Below are 23,689 nucleotides of genomic sequence, written 5' to 3' on the forward strand. Positions count from 1 at the left end.
CTCTTTTATATGTGGTTGTCAGCGCAAATAATTAGACCTAAAAGTTATAGCTGAAATATAATCCAAAAATGGCAAGGCCCTGTTTTGGAAATTGTCTATAAAATGTCAGCACTCAAGGATGCATTGGGAGCATAAATAGTACAGCATTGTTTGAGCACAAGATTAGACTGTAAATGCATTTTTTCTGGTTCCAATTTTTCCTCTCCTGCTGTTGATTCTGTCAATAGATTGTGGGACTCCAGCAACTGCCTTTCCATTTGAAGCCCTTCCTTAAAATGATAGCACTAGGGAGAGATGAAAGATGTCTACAGATGAGTAAACCATGCAGACCGATGATCATGTTGGAGGATATCTCCCAAATTCACTCCTTCCTGACTCTGAGGAGGTGGTTCCTGAGGAAGGCGGGAGTTTTGGGAAGTGCAGCAGTGTGGCAAGGGCACATGCACCAAGCATCCTCCAGCTTGCCTGACTGGAATAAAGAAATTGGGCAGTGTCACCTTCCCAAAGATGTGTCCCCGCATCACTTTCTGCTACTCATCCCAGTTGGGAGGTTAGGGCAGAGCCCTCCAAACTTGCCTTTGCTGTGCTGGCAGACAGGGAGGAGTAGCACAGCCCAGGCAGTGCCAGTTCTGCTTCAGAGTGGATGGGACTTCAGACTGCTGCTCCTTTGTGCAGCGGAAGAGCAAAGGGGAGAGGCAGTCAGGATGGTGGTGCAGGACCGGAGCAGCTGGGATTGCCCCAGAGAGGAGCAGAGAAGTGTGCAGGGCACGGGCACAACTCTTCATCACCGTGGGGCAGCAGCCAGCAAGCCTGCAGTGGGGCTGTCGGGAGGGGAAGGATGGAGCCCAGAGTTAGGTACCAGCTGGGCACAGTGTGAAGGAAACCCAGAAACAAGAGCAGGCAACTAGAGGTCCCTGCATCAATGCAAGCTGGAGGGAGGGGTGTCAGCATTGTCCTTTGCTCAGCTGTACTGTGGCCCAGACAGCCAGCAGGGAAAGCAGTTTGGTTTCCCCTTCCCTAGCAGCGCCACACGGTATTGGAAGCACGAGCAGTCGTCTTGGCACTGGTGTGTTTCCAGCAAAGCCTTGCTGTATGCCAGCAGTGTCTCAGCATGCAAGAGAGGGGTGACAGCACTGGCCTGTGAGCCTGAGCACTCATGCCCAGAGCTCAGAGCCTACAACTCTTGCAGACAGCAGCAGGGAGGGGGGGTCCCTGGTTCTCCAAGGGGGCAACATCACCTTCAGAGGGAACCCGAGACATTAGGAAATGGCTACTCCTGTGGTGAAAGGAGCCGGGCAATTGATTCATGCTCTTTGCTCTCAAGGCAAGGAATGTGCATGTTAATGCATGCTGAATTATTAACATTTCTCAATCTCCACCTTTGTGGCTGTTGTGTTGCCTGCTCCCCTCCTTCCTCCCCCATGGTCCCCGCCAGTGAGTGGGGAGCCAGTCTCCACACTGTCCTTTCTCCTTGTCCTGTGGGATCCAGGGCACAAGCTCAGGTTGCGCTGCACTGCTCGCTGCTCTGGGGTTTCACTTCACTTCCCAGGGAATGCTCTCTACAGGGAGGCATGCTGAACAGTGGAGCAGCACAGAGCCCCTACGTTGCCTATTTTTGGGATGAATGACAATGAATCTCATTTTTGATAGTCTTGCTGGTTTAACTAAACCTCTGAATTATACTATTGTCCATTGAAATCAGTTTAATATTTACAGCAATTTTCCCTGTGCTGTTCTTGCAAAACCTCAAACCACCTTCTCTGATCTGTATCCAAAAAGAAGATTAAAAAAAAAAATTGCAAATTCTTGTCAAGAAAATTGTAATAAAAAAGGAAAATTCATTGCTGCAATAAATGAAGAACAACAAAAATTTCTGGAGCACTTAAGGTAGCGTCATGGGCTGTGCTAGCCCATGTGATTTGACTTGTAAATTGGGCAGAAATTCTAAGAATGGTGCTTTTTAAGGAGTTATACTGATTTAAATTATTACCAGACTTTTATGCTAGAAAAGCAAGTGACTTAAATCACTGGCTTGAGCCTGAGCCTGAGGAATGTGTTGATGGTGCTCTGCAAGCTGCTGTGAGAGCTCTGCCAGCTCTCACTAATGCTAACTGACAGTATCTCCCCTTCTCCCTCCGTACTGACTGGGACGAGAAGCTGCCAATTATCCCCCAAGAGGATGGGAGGCTGATGGAGCCTGTCCCTTCCTTTGCACACGCTCCTGCCAGAGTAGCATCCGGGCTAGATCTCTCACCGAAGGTATTGCCCTGACCCCCTCCTACCTCCCGCGTTGAGAGCTGACCCCTACATGTGGCATCCATTTTTAGCAGCTGCCGTGCCTTGGGCACTGCTGCTCTCCGGCACGGAGAAACAAGCCCATCTTAGCAGCTCTGCCGGTGTGCTAACAAGGGGAGGCAGGCTCAGCCGTTCTGGGTCGCAAAAATACACTGCAGAGGCCTGTTTAACCGCTCATCTGTTGCCAGGCTTGAGAGCTGAGGCCCTGCACAGCCTCCTGGCGTGCCGTAGGCTGCAGTGTGCAGAAGGCATGGCCCGTGTCGAGGTCGGTGACGCTGCAGCCCGCCTACCCTCTTGTATGGTTTGATCTGCAGGAGAGTTTTCCTTACCATTCGTTCCTTCCCTAGGTGCATGGACATGCCAGCCACCTCCACTGCTCCCCTGTGGGTAGGGCAGGGGAGAGCCACTTCCAAAGGGTTTCAGCCCTTCCCTTCACCCCGTAAAGCACTGCCAAGAGCCCCCGCAGGCCCTTTGAAGTGCGTCTCCCCTGTGCTGCCCAGAAGGGAGCAGGGGACGGTCGGCTGCTGGCTTCCCTGAGGAGAGGTGGCTGCGGTGCGCACAGGCACTGCCTCTGCAGGGCACATCAAAGCGGACGTGGCACTGATGGGGCTCGGCATGGCACCCTCAGAGCAGTGCTTGACATGGGGGCACAGTGTGGGGTGCAGGGGAGTCTACAGCAGGCTGTGCTGTCTCTGGTCTCACAGGACTGGAAGTAAAAATCTGTGCATGCTGGGCTCTGACCTTCCTGCATGGCCTCTTGTCCTCCAGCCTCTTGTCTTCCCATCTCCCTGTAGGTGAGTTACTGTGCACCTTCCCTCTCCCAGTCCTGCCCTCACACGGCTTTCTTTTTGACTCTGTAGTGGCCTCCGGTGCCTGCCAGCCTGTTTGCCTGGTGCATGTGCGTGAGTGCTCTGTGCACACCTATGGCTTTATCCTCGAAGTTTGCTCTTTCTTATTTTAATACAGTGTGGGTGGGTGGGTTTGGTCCTTGGATGGGGACGAAATTTCAACAGCTTCTACCTGAAATATTTTGACACCATGTTCACTGGAAAATGAAACCTGACTCTTAATGAATGGTGCTGGGATGCTTTGGTTGGAAATACACGCCATCATGTTAAACCATTGCCATGTCCATCAGGTTAACTCTGTATTCTCATGACTGCGTAGTGCTTGAGTACACTTTCAGTTCTGTCTCATTTGGGGAGCGCTGCCCCATCAGTCAGGTAATGCCTCACTGACAATCGCTCATGTAGCTATTGATTTGCGATTTAATAATTGATTAAAAGAAACAACCAGCAAGACTTTGGATTTAGACATTTGGGGGGGAGGAAAAAAAAGCAAAGCAAGTTATCCTTCCCCTGGCTGGTAAGGAGCTAATGAGCCCTGTTTCGTCACCGAGACGATATGTAGTACACACACAATGTTGACAGTATTGTCTAATTTATCACGAAGTCTTAGCTCTGTTGTACATGCTAGCATGGGGGCTTCCGTGTTCAGTCTATTTCTGCAAGCCTGTTGGTTTGGGCATGAATCATCAAAGAGAGCGCTAGTGAAATTTGATTTGGGGAGAATCAGCTTGGCAAGGGGAGCTGACACCTCTGCGGCTCGCCGGACTGCCAGCAGCTTTACCGTCTGCGGAGATGCCATGGTGGCAGAAGCCAGGCCAGCAGAGCCGTGTCCCCCTGGGCCCCTGGCGCCTGTGGGGCTGGTTGTGCCTGCAGCGTGTTGCGAGCTGGCACCGCTCGGGCTCCTGCCTGATTTCCACCTGCCCCCAGCACTGCGCTGCTGCGCCAGGCTGATGCGGCGATGGAGGAGCATAATTGGCAGGGAGAGGCTCCTCAGGAGATGGTCAGTTGTGAACCCGGCCGATGCTCTGGGGCTGCCTTTCTGGTGGAAGAGGCTAGAGGAGAGCGGGGCTGCTGGGCGAGACACGTTCAAGCCGTTTCCCTTTTTAACTACAGACTAAAATGAGCTTGCCCAGAGGAGACAAAGATTTACCGAGCACAGTTGTTTCTCTACCCTTGCTTAAATAGGCCCATAACACTAACCCTGAAGAAGGGGCCTCATTTCTCAGTGTCATTTTCCTGACGGGAATGCATATGGCAGGCAGCTTTAGAGCTTTATTGTAGCTGAGAGTTGCTTACAAATAAGTCTTGAATGAAATACCCAGCAAGGGATTGATATGAAGAGAAGCTGTGCAATGAAATAAGGAGGAATACATCTCCTGAAGTGCTGCCACAAAGGTGGGGAGGGTTCTGCCAACCCAGCTCTCTTCTGTCAAAATGGATATGATCTCACATCTGTCAGGATTAGTTCTCTCCTGCCCAGCAAGGTGATCTGTTCAGGCCCTGACAATGTCATGCAGCTCTGGTGACTATTTTTTCTGAGCCAGGGTATAACCTGAGTTACATTTTGAAAGGAATTATATTTTATTTAGCAGCACATGTGTGCTAATTCAGAAAGAAACCCTTCTGCTGCTCCTGCCCAAACCCTGTGAGGTTTAGGGGATGAGTTTCTTTACTCTAGAGCTAATAAATTGAGCAGGTAATTCTGTTTTGCAGAGCTTCAGTGGGCCCTGCACAGAGAGTGTGTGACTGGCATTTGTGCATGCTCTCTAATTAGAGGGATGTAATTTAAATGGAGGAATGTTTCATGTTAGTAATATGATTTCAAAAGGCTATGTTTGGAGGGAATGGATTGAGCCATTCCTTAATGAGTTCTTCTGATAAGATGCCAGTGGCTAAGGAAGGAGAGCAAAGTGTGTGCAATTTGGCAAAGCAGTGAACAGCTTTTGCACTTCATTTTATCTGTCCCGAGGGATAGACAGGCAAAACTGTTGAACCCCCCTCACATACCCCTGCAATGCAACTGAGTGCTCTCTGCTGGTTCTGTGACCCTACTAGCTGTCTCCTCCTTGTTTCAGTGCGGCGTGTTGCTCCTCGATTCTCTATCCCTCCGAGCAACCATGAGGTGATGCCTGGGGGGAGCGTGAACCTCACATGCGTGGCAGTAGGTGCTCCGATGCCCTATGTGAAGTGGATGGCTGGTGTGGAGGAACTGACCAAAGAGGATGAGATGCCCGTCGGTAGGAATGTCCTGGAGCTGAACAACATCATGCAGTCTGCCAACTACACCTGTGTGGCCATCTCCTCCCTCGGCATGATCGAAGCTACAGCCCAGATCACTGTCAAAGGTATGATTCTGTTCCTTGTGGTGCTCCTACTCACTTTTCAATGGTGTAGCCCTTTGCCAAAGTGTTTTTGGGTGCAGCCAACTGACTGCAATCTCCTATGACTTTTCCACCTTGGAAGGGAGGTTTGCGAACCCACAACTTTGTTTTTTCCTGCTCACAGTATAGTATTTGCTTTGGAGGTTGTTTCTTCTCTCCCTGCATGGGGCATGACGGGAGACAGGCCTGTGTCAGGCTGGGTCCCTATTATGCCACGAGGGAGCCTCATTGAGTCTCTGCTCATCCCAGCAATTTCTGGCTTGTTCCATGCATCAGCAGGATCAGTGCAGCACAGCTGTCCTGGGCTGTCCTGGGACAGGGATCCGTGGATGTCTGCAGTCAGAGCCGTTTGCACAGAGATCTCCTTTTGCAGCAAGGGCAGGGCAAGAAGGTTAATCCCAGCAATGGGAAGTGTCTGTGGACCTCACCAGAATGACCATCCTGCCCCCCTGCAGGGAGAAGCTGTACGCGTTCATTTGAAAATGGTTGGATATTCCTCTGACAATTTTCTTTTTTCCCTTACTGCCTTGCCTCTTTCCTTTTCTCTTTCTTTTGTTGCTGTCCTCAAGGTGTGCTTTCTGCTGCCATCTCACAGGTAGCTCTGCCCCAAAAAGGATGTTATTTGATGATTGCTGACCACTGGGTACAGGGCAGCCCACCCAGACAGCTCCCTGACAGGAGGCTGAAGTACGTGTCCTGCCTTTCCCATCTGGGGCCAAGCAGGTCCACGCTATCCCTTTCCTCCTCTCCTTGCACTTGATACGTAGCTCAGATTTCCACAGATATGACATCTTTTGAGTCTGTCTGTTCTCTCAGGCCCCCTCCTGCACTATGGCCACCTTTAGCACTAAGTTCCTGCTTGAACAAATCACAGAATTGAGTGTTAGCCCTCCCTGACCTGGAGATTAACAGCAAATTCTCTTTTCCCTGTTGCTAGTCAGAAGATGCTTTTAACCTTAGCTGCACACTGCTCCCTTCACTCACAGTGCCTGCTAGTCCGTACCTTTTCCACCCCCCATCTTCTTACAGAGCAGGGGTTGCCTTAGTTATAGTACAAGAGTGTACAGAAGAAAGAGGCATGATGGGGAGGTGGTTTGGATGTGGAGGGAGGAGGTGGGAGCTGCACCATTGCACTGATGGTTCCCAATATCTACCTCCTTGTACCTGGGACAACACTGCCTCGCTCCCTTTTTGGCTGACGTGATGCCCACTGTCACCCCAGGACTGCAGAGGCCTCCAGGACAGGGAGCCGTCTGCTCAGCTCTTTTGCCTTCCTCCTTGTTTCTCTGTCTTTTCTGCACCTTCACTCTGGATATCTTACTGCCTCTGTCCCTAACTCCTTCACCCAACATTGCTTCTCCTGTGCTTGCTGGAAAGTAAACCATTTGCAGGGCAGACAGAAGCAGCCAGATGACACAGAGCTGATGGCAGTAAATGCATCAAAGGTACAAGACCCTGCCCCTTGCTCACATGCAGGCTGCACACCCAGCTGGCAAGGGTCAAGCTTGTAGCTCTCCAAAGGAGAGGGTGGATGAGTCCTTGAAAGCCTGAGGGAGGCTGCCAATTTTGTGGATGCTCTAGGAAATGTGTTGCTTCAGGCTGTAATAGTGGGTGGGATGTGTTTGCCCTCCCTGGATCTGCCATGGGTAGTGGTGTCTGGTTGTGGGTTGCATGATCTTCCCTGCCATGCCAGCTGAGCCCTCATCAATTTTCTCAGTGTTCATGTTGCAGTAGCACTGGAAAAGACATCCTCCCTGGCAGTTGGAGCAGGCATGCTCCTGTGCTAAAGAGCCTGCCCTCCTCAGCTGAACCATGTGGAAGCTGGAAACCTGATGGCTTTGCCAAAGAATGAAGTACTTGAGGATCTTAACTTGGGCTGAGGATTTTTCCTAGTTCCTTGTCAAGCACAGCTGCATTACAAGTCACTAATGACTTTAACTAAAGTGATTCGTAGGAGGTTTAAACTTACTGTAGACTTTAATTCAGTCATTGTCTTAAAGTATTTGTGTACACTGCAAATCTCTCTCACGCACAGACATTCTCTTTGTTTTTCTTTTGGTAAAATGGCAAATCTGGAAATGTTTGCTTGCAGTAGTTGCATTCTTCAGAGATGTCAGTGTCACAGAGTTCTTGTGTAACAGTTTATTGTCTGGTTGCAGTTTGACACACCACCAAGTGAAATAGTGGATATGAAAGTTGGTAATTTCTCTGGCTGTATCCCTCCTGCATGCACTGTAATACTTACAAGGCATTCCCCCATCAACCCATCTAACAGCACTGTCCATGAACTCCCTATGGCCTAAGATGCTGTCTCTGTGGAAGCAGGAGCATAGCTCCAGATTACCTGTGGTGCTCTGATCGCTTTACTGTATCCCTTTGTAAATCAGCTGTACACCTGGCTTCTGTGGCCAGCCCAGCCCAGCAAGCACCTTCCCACTGCCAGCTGAACCCCCATGACAGAAACATTCCTGCATCCCTGTTGAATTACCTTTATTTAGCCTGCTGCTGGTAAGTGCGTCAAGCACGTCTAATAACATGATTGCTCTGTTTATCCTTCCATTAAGAACCACTTCAAGCAATATATGGTAATATAAAAATGCATGTTCTAGAGTATGAAATGATTTCTGCCTTTTAAAGAAGAATGTTAATGGGAGGTGGCAGCTCCATTTTTATCCCCATGCACATTGCAGGGTTTGAGCTGACTGAATTATTTAAATCACACCTCTCTGCCTTCCAATTGCAGCACTGCCAAAACCTCCAACAGAGCCATTAGTGACTGAAACGACAGCTACCAGCGTGACCCTCACCTGGGATTCAGGCAACTCCGACCCGATTTCATATTACGTCATCCAGTATAAGCCCAAATCCTTGGAGGGTCAGTTCCAGGAGGTGGATGGCGTGGCAACAACCCGCTATAGCATAGGTGGGCTCAGCCCCTTCTCGGAGTATGAGTTCCGGGTCATCGCAGTCAATAACATTGGCAGGGGTCCCCCCAGTGAGCTGGTTGAGGCCCGGACAGGAGAGCAAGCCCCTTCAAGTCCACCCCTCAAAGTCCAGGCACGGATGCTGAGTGCCAGTACCATGCTGGTCCAGTGGGAGCAGCCGGAGGAGCCAAATGGACAGATCCGAGGGTACCGTGTTTACTATACCACCGACCCGCATCTGCCTTTGAGCATGTGGCAGAAACACAACACTGATGACAGCCATCTCACCACCGTGGGTAGCCTCATCACAGGGACCACGTACAGCATCCGTGTTCTGGCCTTTACTTCGGTGGGCGACGGGCCCCCCTCGGACATCATCCAGGTCAAAACACAGCAAGGAGGTATGTATGGAGTGAGGTTCCGCAGTTTGGTGTCCACCCCAGTGGTGTGCAGCTCCGCTGTGTGTCTGATCTGCAGCAAGCATCACAACTGCACTTGGTGCTCAAATAGTTGCATGTCAGAGTGTCATCCATGCCCCACAGCCATCAGATTTAAGCTGTCAGCTTGTCATGGGGAGTTGCTATCAATCTATGTACAAGTAACACAAACCATGGTTTTCTCTGGGATACAGTGGCTAAAAATGTGACATGAGTTCCTGGACATGTATGTTGGCACCTATGTAACTGTGCCAGGCCCTTCTAGGGTCTGAGTACACATGTGGAAGGAAGGAGCTGGAATGCAGTCAGGGGCTGGAAGCGAGCATGATTCCCGTAGTCACCTGCCTGGGTCCCAGAGGTGCTTCCTTGTTGCCTGGGTTGTTCCAAGAACACAGTACAGGGGACAGGGAAGGAGGGAGGGTCCAGAAGGAATAAGAGAGGATCCTCACAAGGTGAAACACAGGCTCTGCGAAGCTGTGCAAGTCCTCTCCCTGCTTCTGCCTCCTGGCACTAACAATGTGTTTGGTCCCCAGTTCCTGCCCAGCCGGCTGACTTCCAGGCAGAAGCAGAGTCTGATACCCGCATCCTGTTGACATGGCTGCCTGCCTCTCAGGAGCGCATTACCAAGTATGAGCTGCTGTACTGGGAAGGGGAGGATGGCACTCAGGTGAGGATCCTGCCTCTGCATTAGCAGCACTCGGCGCCAGACATCACAATTCAGCAGCTTGGGAAGGGTGGCTGCTTGAGCTAGGGTGGCAATGTGACTGTTTCTTCTCCATGTTTCTTCTGTCTCATGGGTGTGTGATAGGAATACGGCAATCTCTATCTGGCTTCTGTGTAAGTGACCTCAGCAGTGCTTGTTTGATGGCCAGCAAAGTAGCTAGTGACTGGTTTGGAACTGGAAAGGCTCCAGAATAACATGACACCATCCCTGAAGCATCCTTATTGCTGGTGCCTTTAAACAGTTGTGCAGGCCAGTAGGGCTTCCAGGTGGGTCTGAAATGTCCTCCAGAATGTGTGTGCAGCTCCAGGACTGGTTACACTTAAGGAGCAGATTGAGGGTGGCCTAGAGAGAGCCCTTCCACATTCACTGTCAGAAGTCCAGCTTTAAATAAATCAAAAGTAGTGCTGGCTGCAGGCAGCACAGTGAGAACCGTGCCATGGCAGCATCAGTGTCCCCTGGTCCTCTCCTCCTCCTGTGTTTATAGTGGCAAGAGAACTGCCAGAAATAAGTGCCCTCCAGGTGAAGTGGTGGCAAAACAATTTCTTTACCAGCACTGTTTAGGTGCATTAGGGATCCTGACTGCTCCAGGACAAGGGCTTTACTGTGTTTCACAGGCAGACACTGTGTGTTGGGAGGAAACCAACTCACATGTCCTGTGCCCCTCCCCTGAACTGTATAGCTAGACTCAGCATTCCCACAAAGGTGTCAGGCAGTGAGTGCAGCCTGGACACCAGCAACATAACCTGGCTGTCAGAGAGGTCTGCTTCCTTGCAGAGTCCTTGTATTTCACCCAGGAAGCTCCATGCCTTGGAGTCCTGCAGGACTGCAGCAGGTTTGGCAGCATGGCTGTGACGTTCTGTGGGACCAGAATGGGTGATGAGGCTGCCTATTCCCTTGGCATTGGGAGCTGAGCGACAGCTTTTCTGTAGTCTCCAGCTACACCAAATAATCCGTGTTTCCCTTTATTTGCCAGCAAAAGGTGGAGTTTGACCCAACCTCCTCATACGCTGTGGAAGGTCTCAAACCAGACACGCTGTATAAGTTCCGACTGGGTGCCCGCTCAGAGCTGGGAGTAGGAGTCTACACCCCCATGATCGAAGCCCGAACTGCCCAATCCAGTAAGTTTCTGACAGCCTGCACTACTGAAGACAAAGCAAAAGCAGTCCTGTGTCCATCGCTTGGGCACGGAGTATCTCGGTGCCTCTGCCCTTGCGGGTCTGCAGGGATGCCGCCGGCATGCAGTTTGCTAAAGGGTGTAAGGGGGAAAGTCAGCTGGGGTTTTGGATCAGGGTTCTTTGGCAGAGGGGTTGCACCCAAGTGGTAAGTTCTTTCTTCATGTCCCTTTGATCATGCTGTCTTTCCCTAAGGGTAGATTCATAAAAACTGATGGAGAAGTGAAACAGGCTGGGAAATTGCTTTGGAGAGATTGATTTGAGTGGGCTTGTGCATCTCTATGAATTCACTCCCATGCAGACAAGCTGTCTGGACAGGCAGGATATGGGTGTTTGCCTCCAAATGACTGTCACCCCTTTACTCCCATTCCAGCTGCCTTGCTTCTGCAGGGGTCCTTAAGTGGTCCATACACTTGATTGCAAGGTGAAGCATCCTATGAGGCCAGATGTGCCTGTGGCCATGAGGCAGCTGGAGGAGTCAGTATGGGAAAGTGGCTGTTTGCCTGGATTGCATGTGCTGCTACTGGGACTGCAGCACTAGGGGAAACCAGAACAAGCTGCAGCAGAGTTAACAGAGAGGCTAGATAATGAGATGACCCAGGCAATATCACTTTCATCCTTGCTCTGCCCCATGTGGTCACAGAGCAGGAGTTTGCGTTGCTCTGATTGGCAGCTCAAAGTGCTGTGCATAAGCAGATTAGGGCTATCAAAGGGCCCTGCAATAAGCTCGTTTTCACTAACGATTTTTGGGCTTGCCATTATGCAAAGAGCATTAAAAGGGGGGAAAAAGACATTTCCGTTAGCACCGTCTGTCTGGGATTTACTAGCTATGTGGGGTGAGCAGTTGGCAAAGGCAGCCAGCCTTCCCTGCAGGGAGGGTGCCAGTATGCACAGCAGCTGAGAGCCTGAGATGGCCATTAGAAAGGGAGCTCAGGCAGGGAAGAGCAGCTCTGCTCACTATTGGAACGACCTTCTCTTTGAGGAATACTCAGCTTCATTAACATATCAGTCACAGGAATTCCTCCACCTCGTTAAGTGAGCTAATGGTGTCTTAGTGCTGCATGACAGACAGGTATGAAAATGGAGGGAGGTTTGGATCATGCAGTTATAAATATTTGAATGTTGAGAAGAAATTCTGAGTGTGGGGATTTGTATGCCTATTTCAGATAGCTTTTGTATTGATAGGCAAAGGTTGAAGCAACTCTCCTGCCACTTAAATTAATTCCATCAGTGGATGCTCTTATCCTTGAACACACTTAATCAGAGACAGCTCCATGCATAAATGAGTCCTTCAGAGTCTCACAACAGTCCAAGTAAGACAAACCTTTGTTTCGTGGACTCTTCAAGGCAGATATCTTCCCATGACCTACTCCCCCCTCACAGAGGATCTCGTACCGGTGTCTGTTTTTGAGGTTGTCGCTTCGCTGGCCAGTGGAGCAGTAGCTGACTGGTTCTGCCTCTGTTTAGTAAGAGAGATGTGGACAGGTTGGAAGAGATTTGGCCAAAAGCCGCAGGAATACCTTGGTTTGACCAGTGAAACCCTCCTCACATTGAGGGACCTAAGAGTTTTTTGATTTATCCAAGTGACTGGGTCTTGTTTTACCATGCCTCTACTTGAGAAGATTTCTGATGGCACTCTATTCTGTGAGAAAAGTCCTGGGCAGTTACTACTGGGCTATTCAGTGAGGGTGACAAACCACTGGCTGAACAGTGCCAGGGCAGGGTGGATTCTTGGGTACTGGAGGTCTCAAAGTCAAGTAGGCCTTTCAGAAAGCTCTGCTTTAGCTTGGCAGAAGTTGTGTGCACAATGCACAACTTCCAGGCAGAAATTCTTTGCTCTGCACTTAGCAACACCTCACGTTAGATGATGGTATCAGTCCCCTGTGGCCTTATTCTATCTAGAAAGACTGTTGCTCCCAGCTTCAAATTGGTCTCCTTCCTGCACTCTTCCATCTGGTTGCCTTGGGAAAGGCTGTTAGATCTCAGAGGTTGACATGTTCAGGTGGAACACAAACTGCAGGAGCAGACAGACTCCTGCTTTCCAAAGAGCCTGTCTTCAGGCTATATTCCTGGCCCTAACCAACCAGTCAAGGGTAAGGTTGGAAGCATATCATCGCTAACGAGTCACTGATGGGCTGGAGAAGGGCATTTGTTTTGCTGCCGCTGGGCATTTCTTGTGGCATCCCTGCTCAGGAGTGGTAGGGGTGCTTATCCACAAAGGCCAGAGGGATGCAGTGCCCCTTTGCACCCTTCCAGCAGCACAGCTCAGACCCCATCTCCTGAGAAGGCAGCTGCCTTCTGAGCTGTCTTCTCTGCTAAGCTGCTTGCTTAGTTGCTGGTTACCCTGCAAAAAGTACAAGCAATGCTGCTTTGAGGGCCTGAGGAGCACAGGGGAGTTTTCCAGGAGTCTGCAGTGCCTCAAGGCAAGCAGTATGATGCAGAAGAGGAGCATCAGCTCTGTGCCCATCAGGCCTCAGCGTTAAAATGCTATTCTCACTTGAAATATGAAGGTGGGTCTTGAGGCTGCCTTTTCCCTAGCTTAGGGAGTAGGTGAGCTGGATGGGTGCACAAGACTGCTGTGGGCTGTCAGGGAGGCTGGTGTGAGTAGCCTGGAGGCAGCAGAGGATTGCACAGTGTGCATGTGGGTACATCTGCGTGTGTGGGTGCATGCTGGCCACCTAGTCTGCTCTTGCTGGCCCCAAGAGAGACGCTTCCACTCCTTGTGCATTTTAATTTGATCCTGCTCATGTTACCAAGTTTTTTTGCTTTCTTTAAGTGTTAATCTGAGTTTTTGCCTTGCACATTGTGTGTGTGACTCTTACCCAGTCAACAGCCAACGTTTGACCTGCCCACGCTGCCAGCCAAAGCTGCCTTTGGAGAAGGAGCTCACTGCTGCATCCCAAGGGATGCTATGGAGGCCCAAAGCCAGAGCAAGTCTCTTCTGTGAAGGGCCTCTCTGCAGACGGTGGCAAAGGAAAGGCATGCAAAGCTCCTTATGCCTCACCTGTCCTCTCTGAGGGATGCCATCACGCACTGTGTCTACCTTATGCCCTCCTTGAATTCACTCTTGGTGTTGCTTTGGTGCTATATCTTCCTACTCTTCCCTGCCACTTCTCTGCTGATTAACCAAAAGAGTGTGAGGATTCATTTTCTACCCCTACTCCCTTCCGATATACCAGATGGCAGGGCCGTTCCCGCTCTGCCTCCCTCACATAGGCAAGTGATTGCTTCCACGCACTGCTTTGACTTCTCTTTCCTCCAGTGTAGCTCCCATAGCAGCAGCTCGACTCTGCTTGGGCGTCATCTTTTCCAGCTCCATCACTGCCTGCTCTCCCTCCATCTTTGCTCTCTCCAGCCACCCCAACGCAGGCATCAGGGATGGGCCCTGCTCCCCGCACACAGAAGCGGGTACTAGGAGTTACATGCAGGCTGTGACTGCCTCTGCAAGCCAGTAGGCCTTGTCCCCAGCAAGCAGAGGTCACCAGTGGCATTGTGAGGCCCTGCTGTCCCCAGCTTTCCCAAATCTTCTCCCACTGCCATCCTGTGCCCAGCAAAGCCAAGGCACAGTTGTTGGGTGCTTTAATTATCTGAAGTCCCTGCTGGGGGAGGGTAATGTAGGTTGTGTTTGCCTTTGCACGGGCAATGAGCAGGCAGGCTGAAGTCTGTGCCTCTGGCAGCCTGGCTCTGGTGCACTAACGGCTTCAAGGACTGCGGCATTGGGAAGGGCATCGGGTTTTTTTCAGGCGTTTTTAGGTTGCAGTGAAGAATGGAAGTGGCCTTTCACCTGCGGTGGCAAAGCAAGATACCATGTACTCTGTATGTCTGCAGCATCCCTGGGCAGTGAGGCCAAATGAGAGGAGGCGGCTGCTGCTGCTGTGAGAGGGCTCCCATGCTGCCAGGGTCCTGGATGAAGCAGAGCATCTCCAGGGCACTCATCTACTTCGTTCCCTTCTCCTGCCTTGCAGAACTGCTGTCCTGTTGCAAGGTTGCCACAGCCCTTGGGCACCTCTCCTTTCCTGGTCCCTCTCTTCCCGACCCCAAGATTTGTTTCACTGCTCTTCCCCAGCAGTGCTGTGTGGAGGGAACTGTTCCTCACCCCGATGAGAAGCATCTGCTGCCTAGATCCCATTCCTCCTGCTGTGGCCAGTTAACATTGCTGGGGCTTGGAAGTTAACACAAACTGCAGGTGTTTCTTTGCCTGGGAGGGGACAAGACCTGCCTGCCTTCCCCTGTAGAGCTCCGTAGGCAAGTGAGCTACTGAGTCAGGTAACCAGTTTGCAGGCATGAAGCAGTCAGTCCCAGGTACTAGGAACACATGCAAAGCAGCACAATCATGTTATCTCCTGTTTCCACATGGTTCCTGGCTCCCACCTGGGTCAGAGTGCTGCTCACAGCTGATGGTCGTGATTTCAAACCCTGCCTGGACATACTCCAGCCACCCTTAGTCACCTGCTTTCCGTGCCCTCTGTTGTTTCCTCTGCTTGTCTAGGAGCGGGTTTTTGCAAGCCTTCATGCAATCTGGTGTGTGAGCTTCCCCTTCTGCCACTCTTGCCTTCTGCAGCTTCCTGCCTCTTCTGGTTTCCATCTGCTTCAGATCTTCACTGAAAGCATCTTTCTTCTCCCTACCAGTCTCTCTCTCCCTCCCGCCCCTTCCTTTACTGCCATTTGTTGTGTTTGGTAAAGTGAGCGTCCAGAACTGCTTTGAGAAGAGGTGTTCTGTGATGCAGAACAGTGCTTCTGTCTCTGTGCTGTTCATTAGGCTTTCAAACACAAATTGCCCCTAGTGCCATCTTTGATCTGCGAGGAAGGCAGGCAGTTGTCCAGGAAGCTACTGGCTGAATTTCCATGTGTTATGTTCAGTGTTCAGTTGGCTGGGTAAAAGTTCCCTGTGCGTTTTGGTTTGTCCTTCCACTCATTTCCCTTCATCTCCCCACTTCATTTATTTATCCCCAGCCCCCTCCGCCCCACCCCAAGAAGTCGAGTGTGTAAGCACCAGCTCCACTACCATCCGGGTAAGTTGGGTGCCACCACCTGCCCAGAGCCGCAATGGGGTCATCACCCAGTACTCCATTGCGTACCAGGCAGTGGAAGGAGATGACAACACCAAGCATGTGGTGGATGGCATTGGACGGGAGCACTCCAGCTGGGAGATCAAGGACCTGGAGAAATGGACCGAGTACAAGGTGTGGGTAAGGGCTCACACGGATGTGGGGCCAGGACCGGAGAGCATCCCTGTGCACGTGCGCACTGACGAGGATGGTAGGTGTTACTGAACAGCTCCTTCAGCTACTGCCTTGGGGTAACCAGGACTCTCCTAGCTGAGTTTCTGGAAAAGTTGGGGGGAAGGGAGCGGGGATATTGTCCTGGGAGTGCTTTTCAAGCAGGCCCAGAGGCTGTCAGGAGCAGTGCTTTGGTCAGCTGCTCCAGGGAGTGGGTCTCCATGGTTGCCCTGGAGTGGGATAGGGGAATTGCTCTCTTGACCCGTGCTCTGATACAATGGTTGCCTCCAGGCTGTGGGTCTGATGTCCCAGCATGGTCCCATAAGGGTCCTGTGTGTGCTAGCAGTGCTTCCAGTGCACATAAGGAGGCATTACACTGCTTTGCCATTTTGGCTTTCTAGTGTTTGATAATGGTGGTTTCTATTTTACCGAAGGTAACGTGAGTTCTCCCAGCCGAAGGTTTCTCTCACATTGTGAGATCGGGACTTAAAGTTTACTTGTTGACCTGAAATCCAGCAAACTAAAGAGGGGAAAAGAAATCCATTTGAAACTTGTAGATACCGCAGGAAAGCTGCTTCCTGCCCCGGCTTCCAGGCAAGCCATAGCTTATATAAATCTGCTCTTCTGCTCAAGAGTCAGAATATTGCATGTACAGAACACTTTACTGGATACGACAGCTTTAAAGAGAAATTGCTTTGTATTAGCAGGGCTGTCAGTTATGTCATCATGACTTAGGCCATTTCCTTTGAAAGTGCCAGAGCTCAGGGTGACGGCAGGAGCTTCCATGGCTTCATGCTGACCCCAGAAGCTGCAGATTTAATGGAAGAAGAAAGAGAGGCAGCATCCAGGCAAAGAAAGGGTGATGTCTGCATTGCCCAGGCAGCGTAACAAATTGAAACCAGACATGTTACAGTTTCCCTAAATGGGCTGCTGCTGTCGCCCACGTCTCTGTGGCTCTGGAAGTGGTGTCTGGGAATGCTCGCTGACTGCATTCCTGGGCTGGCACACACATCTGTGTGTGTCCTGCTGCCTGTATTGTTTGCTTCAGTTCTCATTCAGCAGAGTTGTAGCCCAGGGGAAGCTGCTACCCCAGAAATGTCGCAACAAGCTCTCTCAGTTAGTTTTCGGACACCATGGTTGGACATTCCAGCTCAGATGTCAGGAGTGATTTCATATCCGTCCAACATGCTGATGCTCAGTAGATACCCATGATGAAGGAGTAAAAAATGCTAAACTGTGATCTGAGAACAAATTGAACTTCCCCTGTTTGTCTCAGATGCAGCACATACTTCCCATAATGGGATGGGATAGCATTCCTCGAAACACTGTGGTCTGTTCACATTCACAGCTTTTCATGTCCCCGCGACATCCCCGTATTGTGTCCTGCCGAGGCTTCCCGCCTTCTCTTGCCAGCAGAGCTTGACACACAGCTTCCATCTGGTTCTCAGGGAGGATCTTGTTTTTCGCTTGGACTCCCAACTGTGTGTGTGGGCAGGTGTCTTGCTAGGGCAGGAGAGCCCTGTGGCTTGTGCAAGGTCACTGCACTAAGTGAATTGTGGATTACAGCGTAGGCTGCTCCAGCCAGAAGGTGGTAACTATTCAAGCACAGCCCCCTCCATTCCCATACCTTGAGCTGGCCTCATGGTGCTAAAATGCTCCATTCCTCCTTTCTCTATTTTATTTAATTATCTACAATTAAGAAGGACATCTGGGGAAAATAATGAATTGCCCTGCGGCTTAAAAACTGTGTTTACCTGCTGGGTAGCTGTTTCTTCCCATCTAGTTGGTTGAAATAGCAATATTCATTATGTCTGCTTGTCAGCTATCCATCCCTAATTATCTAATACTGATTATTTCTTGCTGTGTTGAGCATTGGGGCATACAGGGTCCCAAACCCCTGGATTTTCCCAGGCAGTCGTCCTGCAGTAAAGGTGCTAGGATGGAGCCCAGGACCTTCACTTGGGTACTGGGCACTCTGCAGCAGTGGTATCCTCCACAGGGAGTGCATGTCTCTGCTCCCAGCTGCTTCACCTGAGAGGAGCTTTCCAGGAGCAACTGAGAGGCTAATTTTTTAGCATTGACATTTTTGTCACAGTCAGTGCAAGAGCAAAAAGTAATAAGGAGGTAATTTTTCCAAATGGTAAATAGGGTATAAATACATTTTTAAACGGGCCTCACCTTGCAAGAAAATTGATATTTTCTGGGCAATGTAATTTTTCATTTTATTATCAAAAAGCATTCAGCTAGCCATGCATGAAATACAGTCCCCAGAGCTGTCACAATCCCCATGGGCCCCTTTATCTGGCCGAGTTCAATGACTGCTGTCTCTGAGCTCTGGGTTATTGTTTTAGGATGGTGCTTTTCCCCCTCATTAACCTCTTGCTGTCACAGGGGAGGAGTGCGTGTGCATTCTGGCTGGTGGCAGGTACCAGGGCTCCCGGCAAGGCAGGCTTGGTGCCCAGTCACGCTACCTGGGGCTCTTGGACTGTGTTTATAAGTACACAGAGGGATCTGACAGGAGCTGCTGTGACAGGCAGGATACAAAGAAGGGTTCAAAACTCCTGCATCTGCCGCAGGGCACCCTGAGCTGCAGGTGGTTACCATATTCTTTATATTCTGCTATATTCTTGTATGATTCCTTGCTCCCCTACTGCTGGAGACAGGAGAGGGATAGAAGGACCTTGGGTCTGGTCCAGCACAGTGGCTTTTATTAGGGGTGCTCCTGCATGTCACAGTCATGCTCTTTCCTACCGAAAGTAGCAAAAATATTTGGATGCTGGGAAAGGGTCGGGGATATGGTCATGCTGGAAAACTGCAGTTTGACCTCCTGGGCAGGTACAGGGAACCAGCAGGGCCATCCTTACAATGAGGTGGAGGAAAGATAGCAAAGGACTGAGACGTAGCTGACGGCGGTTGTGTAGTACCTGCTAACTGTCCGTCCTGTGTGTGTTACAGTGCCCAGTGCCCCACCACGAAAGGTGGAGGTAGAGTCTGTGAATTCAACTGCCATCCGGGTGAGCTGGAAGCTCCCCATCTCCAACAAGCAGCACGGGCAGATCCGCGGGTACCAGGTTACATACGTGAAGCTGGAAAACAACGAGCCCCGGGGGCAGCCAGTGATCAAGGACGTCATGCTGTCGGAAGCACAGGTACAGTGTGGGGACCACGGGCTGGCGGGCATGGCACCTTCCCTCTTCTCAGAGGGCCAGGCTGGCTGGATCTGAGTGTTTCTTGGCCTCCTCTTGCGGCTCCAGAGTGTGGGACTGAACCCTGCCTGAGCACGGTGAACAGTTTACCGCTAAACTGTGGCTTACAAACGGGTAAAACGTTTAATCAGGAAAGGACTGCTGTAGGAAAGATGATGTATTAGACGATGCTCCTCTCTTACCCCTTCTCCAACATGTACCTCTGCCTGCCTGCCTTGCCCTGTGCAGACTCCAGCTGGAGCAAATTGTGTTTTGCCAGTCAGGTTATAAACTGTCGGAGAGTTTTAAATAAGCCTTTAGTCTGCTTCTTTCATGCTGCTGACTATGTTCAAGGCGAAGCTTCCCTCTCAGCAGAGTCCACCGGGGTGCTGCCTGCTTGTGCGGCGCAGGGGTGGCTCTCCATCATTGGGTGGGCACAGCACACCCGACAGGGCAGCCCTCCTCTGGCTCAGCAAAGCCTCCCTTCCCTCCTGCTTTTGCAAGGCAGGGTCTTGACCTTGCATTGCCTCTTGAAACCAAACTGTAGGCGAAGCCAACAGAGTCTGGGAAAGGCTGCGGGTGCCGGGGGTGGCACGGAAAAAGTGAGGTGTAGGCCCACATCGTCTGTAAATTATTTGCCCTCTGCAGTCCCCATGCAACAATCTACTCATATTTATGTGATCTCCTGGATACATCACCAGCTGTGAGCTGAGGCCCAGTTCCCACACAGTGCTCCAGGCATGGTTATGCACTCTGCTCAACCCAACAATGCATAGTTGGTCTTTCCCAGGGTCCAGGGAAGTTTGGTACCCTGTCCGATGAAATACAACTATTCTTTGAAGCAAGGGTCCTTCATACTGCATGACCCATGCTGTTCTCAACAAAGATAATCGTATAAATGAAGTACAGGATCTACTGCTGTTGGAAGCGATGAGTAATCGATTCAGAGCTGGCTTGCTTGAATGATGCCCAATATAAATACTGGAGAGCTGCAACGATTAATTGATCTGTCTCCTGAATGCAGCTGTGAATCATTTATACGTTTGTCAGTGGGGAGTGCAGTGCACAGTAGCGGCTTTACTCCCCATTCATATTCTGAAGGATGAAATTCAGTAATAATGTGGAAAGGGAAAACTTTAAAGAGAGAAAATGCTTTGAGGGTCCTTGCAGTGTTGTCTGGGGCACATCTGTGTTTATGTTTCATACGTTGCCTTATTTTAGAAAACCATCTTACTGCCCTTCATTTATTCTTCATATAATCTTCTGTGTTGTTTGAACAATTGATGCTGTGTTGTTCAGCTGGAGTTTGGAGTTAATGGGTTGGTCCCAAGCATAGGTGGGTGAAGTTGGCAATGTTGCTCTGGTTGGTATTTTCAAATATTTTACACTTGCCCAGCCAGTTCTGCTTTCACTCCTTACTCATACATTTCAGAAAGAGAAACCCCATTCTAATGTGCAGGAATGAGGATGCCAGAGCCAGAAGCTTTCCAAGGAGTGCTGGATTTTGCATTATTTTGAATGTGTGCATCAAGGAGGCAGGTTGCTTGAAGTTTCCTGCCCTGTCAGACCACTTACCAGTCTTTCATATTTGGTGAATTTATGTGGGAAAGTTTTTGGTCGCTGTGGTTTGGGTTTTTTTTTTTCTCTGGTGTGTATGGTGCTGAACTCATCCACTGTAATCTTTGGATAGAAGTGAAGGCCAAAAGATAGTTGCAGAAAAGTGACTGCTCTGAGGGAGTCATGTCACTCTTGGGATAAACTAATGATTGACCCTGCAGGGAGGAGGTTTTACTGACTTGGCAGAAGAGATCTTTATTTCCTGAAAGAGTGAGAAGCCAAGCATGACCTGTGCTTGTGATGAAATACATCTGCTCCAGAAGCTGAAGAACCCTCTAAGAGAGGCCATCTTTCAGTACAGCAGTGTGTGTCTTGCAAACAGCCACATCAAACTTTAACAAGTAGTCTTGGAAGAGTTATTTTCTATGGAAGAAAACAAAAAGATTCACTGGAGCACCTGTCCCTGAAGGTCACAGGTTGAAGATGGACAGAATATAGCCACGGTTCAGTACTCATAAACATTTATAAACATTTATACCAGTGCAGAAGGAGAGAATTAAACTGATTGAAAACCTGGGGTCAGAGAAGAAACTCTCTGGACATGTAGGCAGAGCCCCTCCTCTTGCCTAGCCATGCTGTCAGCTAATTTTGAGTAGGTGTGTACCACATAATCTGCTTTCTGCAGATGGTATGAAGACACCGGTATTAAAGCTGATTCATGATTTTTGCTGATTGAAGATGACAAATACAGAGAGAGTAAACGAAGATGAAAGGAAAAAGGGAAAGGAATGGAGATGTTAGCTATGCAGATAATACAGATTTGGAGTTTTCAAAACCATTTGAGTGGAAAGGACTAAAACATCATCAGAGAAGTGGGGGCCCTGGTGCTGGAGACATCACATTTTATTTTACAGACTCCTGCCTAGGGAGAGTAATCAGTTGTTAGGAAGGTCCTGCGATGGAGCTGAAGCCTCTCCCTCCCCTCTGTGTTTGCACCTGTGGCAGATTACCTCCATCAGATTTCTCTATGCCTTCCAGTCTGAGCTCTCACCTCCTACTGACAGACTGATGGACAAGCAAATGTGATCATGCCCTGTGGAGGAGCACCCAGGGGGAGCATGTGCATCACAGCAGAGTTGGGTCAGATACCTGCACCACCTCCTGCACAGGCCCTGCCTGCCACGGCTCAGCCAGGTCCCATGGTGGGCGATGGCAGAAGATTCATTTCTGTGCTCTGAGTCTTGTGCAAAACGCATCCAAGCACTGAGAACGCACCTTTGAAAGGAGCAGGGGCACCAGTGCAGGGTCTCAGCTGCACTCCACCACTCTCATACAAGTCCTCACCAACTTGTGGGAGGATAGCAGGGCCGTGGGGCACAAGCATTAGGTTCTCCAGGGGAGGGCAGGGGCTCACCTGTTTTCCTTGGTCTCCAATCCCTGGGCAGCTGCAGTGCGTCAGGAGGAAGAGTGGGCTTGATCCCCTCCATCCCTTCCCAGGCCCCAGTCCTGTGTGCCCCACAGAGCTCCGTGCTGAGCAGTGCCAGGCAGCAGTGCTGACTCTGGAGCACCAGGCACAAAGGAGGCAGCAGAGCCAGGGGAGGACAGGCCTTCCTGTTCAAGTTCCCGTGCAGGCGTGACTCTTGTTTGCTCTTTTCCAAGACAGGCAGCTAGACCCTGCGTGAATCTAGCTGTTGATCCTTTGTGTCTTGCTCCCAGTCTGCTTGTCCTGAACCCAGACTGGGATCATCTTGAGGGGGGACTTTCTCCCCATGCTGCAATGTGGCCTCGACAATCGCTCCTGCGCTCAACTATGCAGCATATTTGCCAGGGAGCCTCTGCTGCCTGCATTGCTTTGGGGATGTGGCGTGCACATTAGCCTTGCTGCTTACAGCCCCCTGCAGATCCAGCCTGCCCAGAGAGTTTTGCAGTGCTTCTGCTGCTGGGAGCTGGCTGGGTACAGCTGGGTACAAGGAGGTCAAGGTTGGTGGAGGAGAGACTCCTGTCACTTCCTCCTCCTGCTCTGCAAACATAGTCATGGTAGAGGATAGGTGTGCTGCCCACAAGAAGGGCTGCAGGCTCACAGGAAGATTGTGTGGTCTTCGCAGGTGGCTCTTCTCCATCCAGCATGCAGACCGAGTGCATGTCCCACCAGCTTGCTCCAGAAGAGCAGGAAGAAGTAACGGCAAGCACTTCAAGCTGTTGGATTGAAATCAAAGGAGAAAGGGGAAGCAGAGACTCCTATTCTCCCTGGGCAGTGCCCACCCCAGGCATAACACAGAGGAATGTGCAGCCTCCCTCTTTCACTGGGTGATAGTAAAGGATCTTTATGTGAATCTACTTGGAAGAACTCCTCATGCATGTGTACTCCTCTAGGTAAGAGTCTGGCGTGGAGGTGAGATGTACTTTCATTCGTAAGTGGACGATGCCTTTCGGTTTTGTTCCAAGAGGCATTTCAGTAATGGACAGAGGTGAAGTTCTGGAGCCCTCTGCATCCCACAAGCTGAGCACCTGAGTTTACATCTGGAGTTTCACTGTTGGGCCACAGTCACTGAAGCACAGAGGAGAAGGATCTGCAGGAAAACCACGCCATCCACTTCCCGCAGCTGGGGCTGTTTAGGAGCGCTTGAATCTGTCTTTTGCAAGAGCCATGGTCAGGGAAAACAGCCATTCCCTGGTGAGACATGACTACACTGTGCAGTGTTGAAGTGTAAAATGAAACGTTAAGGAATTGCCATAAATACACACTGTTAGCTTTAGCACTTCCCTGAGCCATCCTGCCTCATGCACACAGCACTGTCTGAGTTCTTTTTACGACAGCTCCTGGGCTTTTCAGATCAATTTGTCTTACTGACCAACCTTAAGCAGTTAAGAAGCAACTGAGCTAGTTTAAAGAAGGAAATGTTTTGATCTGCAGATGATATTTTCATAATTAAACTGAATTTATAGC

At 50.4% G+C, this 23,689-nt stretch overlaps 1 protein-coding gene across 1 annotated transcript in view; it reads left to right on the top strand.

Moving 5' to 3' along the window:
- Positions 1-23,689, top strand: part of PTPRF (protein tyrosine phosphatase receptor type F) — a gene marked incomplete at its 3' end in the record, with an annotated part of 252,384 nt that overhangs the window by 172,913 nt on the left and 55,782 nt on the right. The window contains exons 6-11 of the mRNA XM_082002833.1: positions 5,219-5,488; positions 8,268-8,849; positions 9,419-9,552; positions 10,583-10,727; positions 15,735-16,040; positions 18,956-19,149. Coding sequence (XP_081858959.1) covers positions 5,219-5,488; positions 8,268-8,849; positions 9,419-9,552; positions 10,583-10,727; positions 15,735-16,040; positions 18,956-19,149 — 1,631 coding nt within the window. The remainder of the gene's footprint in view (positions 1-5,218; positions 5,489-8,267; positions 8,850-9,418; positions 9,553-10,582; positions 10,728-15,734; positions 16,041-18,955; positions 19,150-23,689) is intronic.

Source organism: Phaethon aethereus, assembly GCF_964289735.1.
Source record: "Phaethon aethereus genome assembly, chromosome: 8".
Classification (NCBI taxonomy): Eukaryota; Metazoa; Chordata; class Aves; order Phaethontiformes; family Phaethontidae; genus Phaethon; species Phaethon aethereus.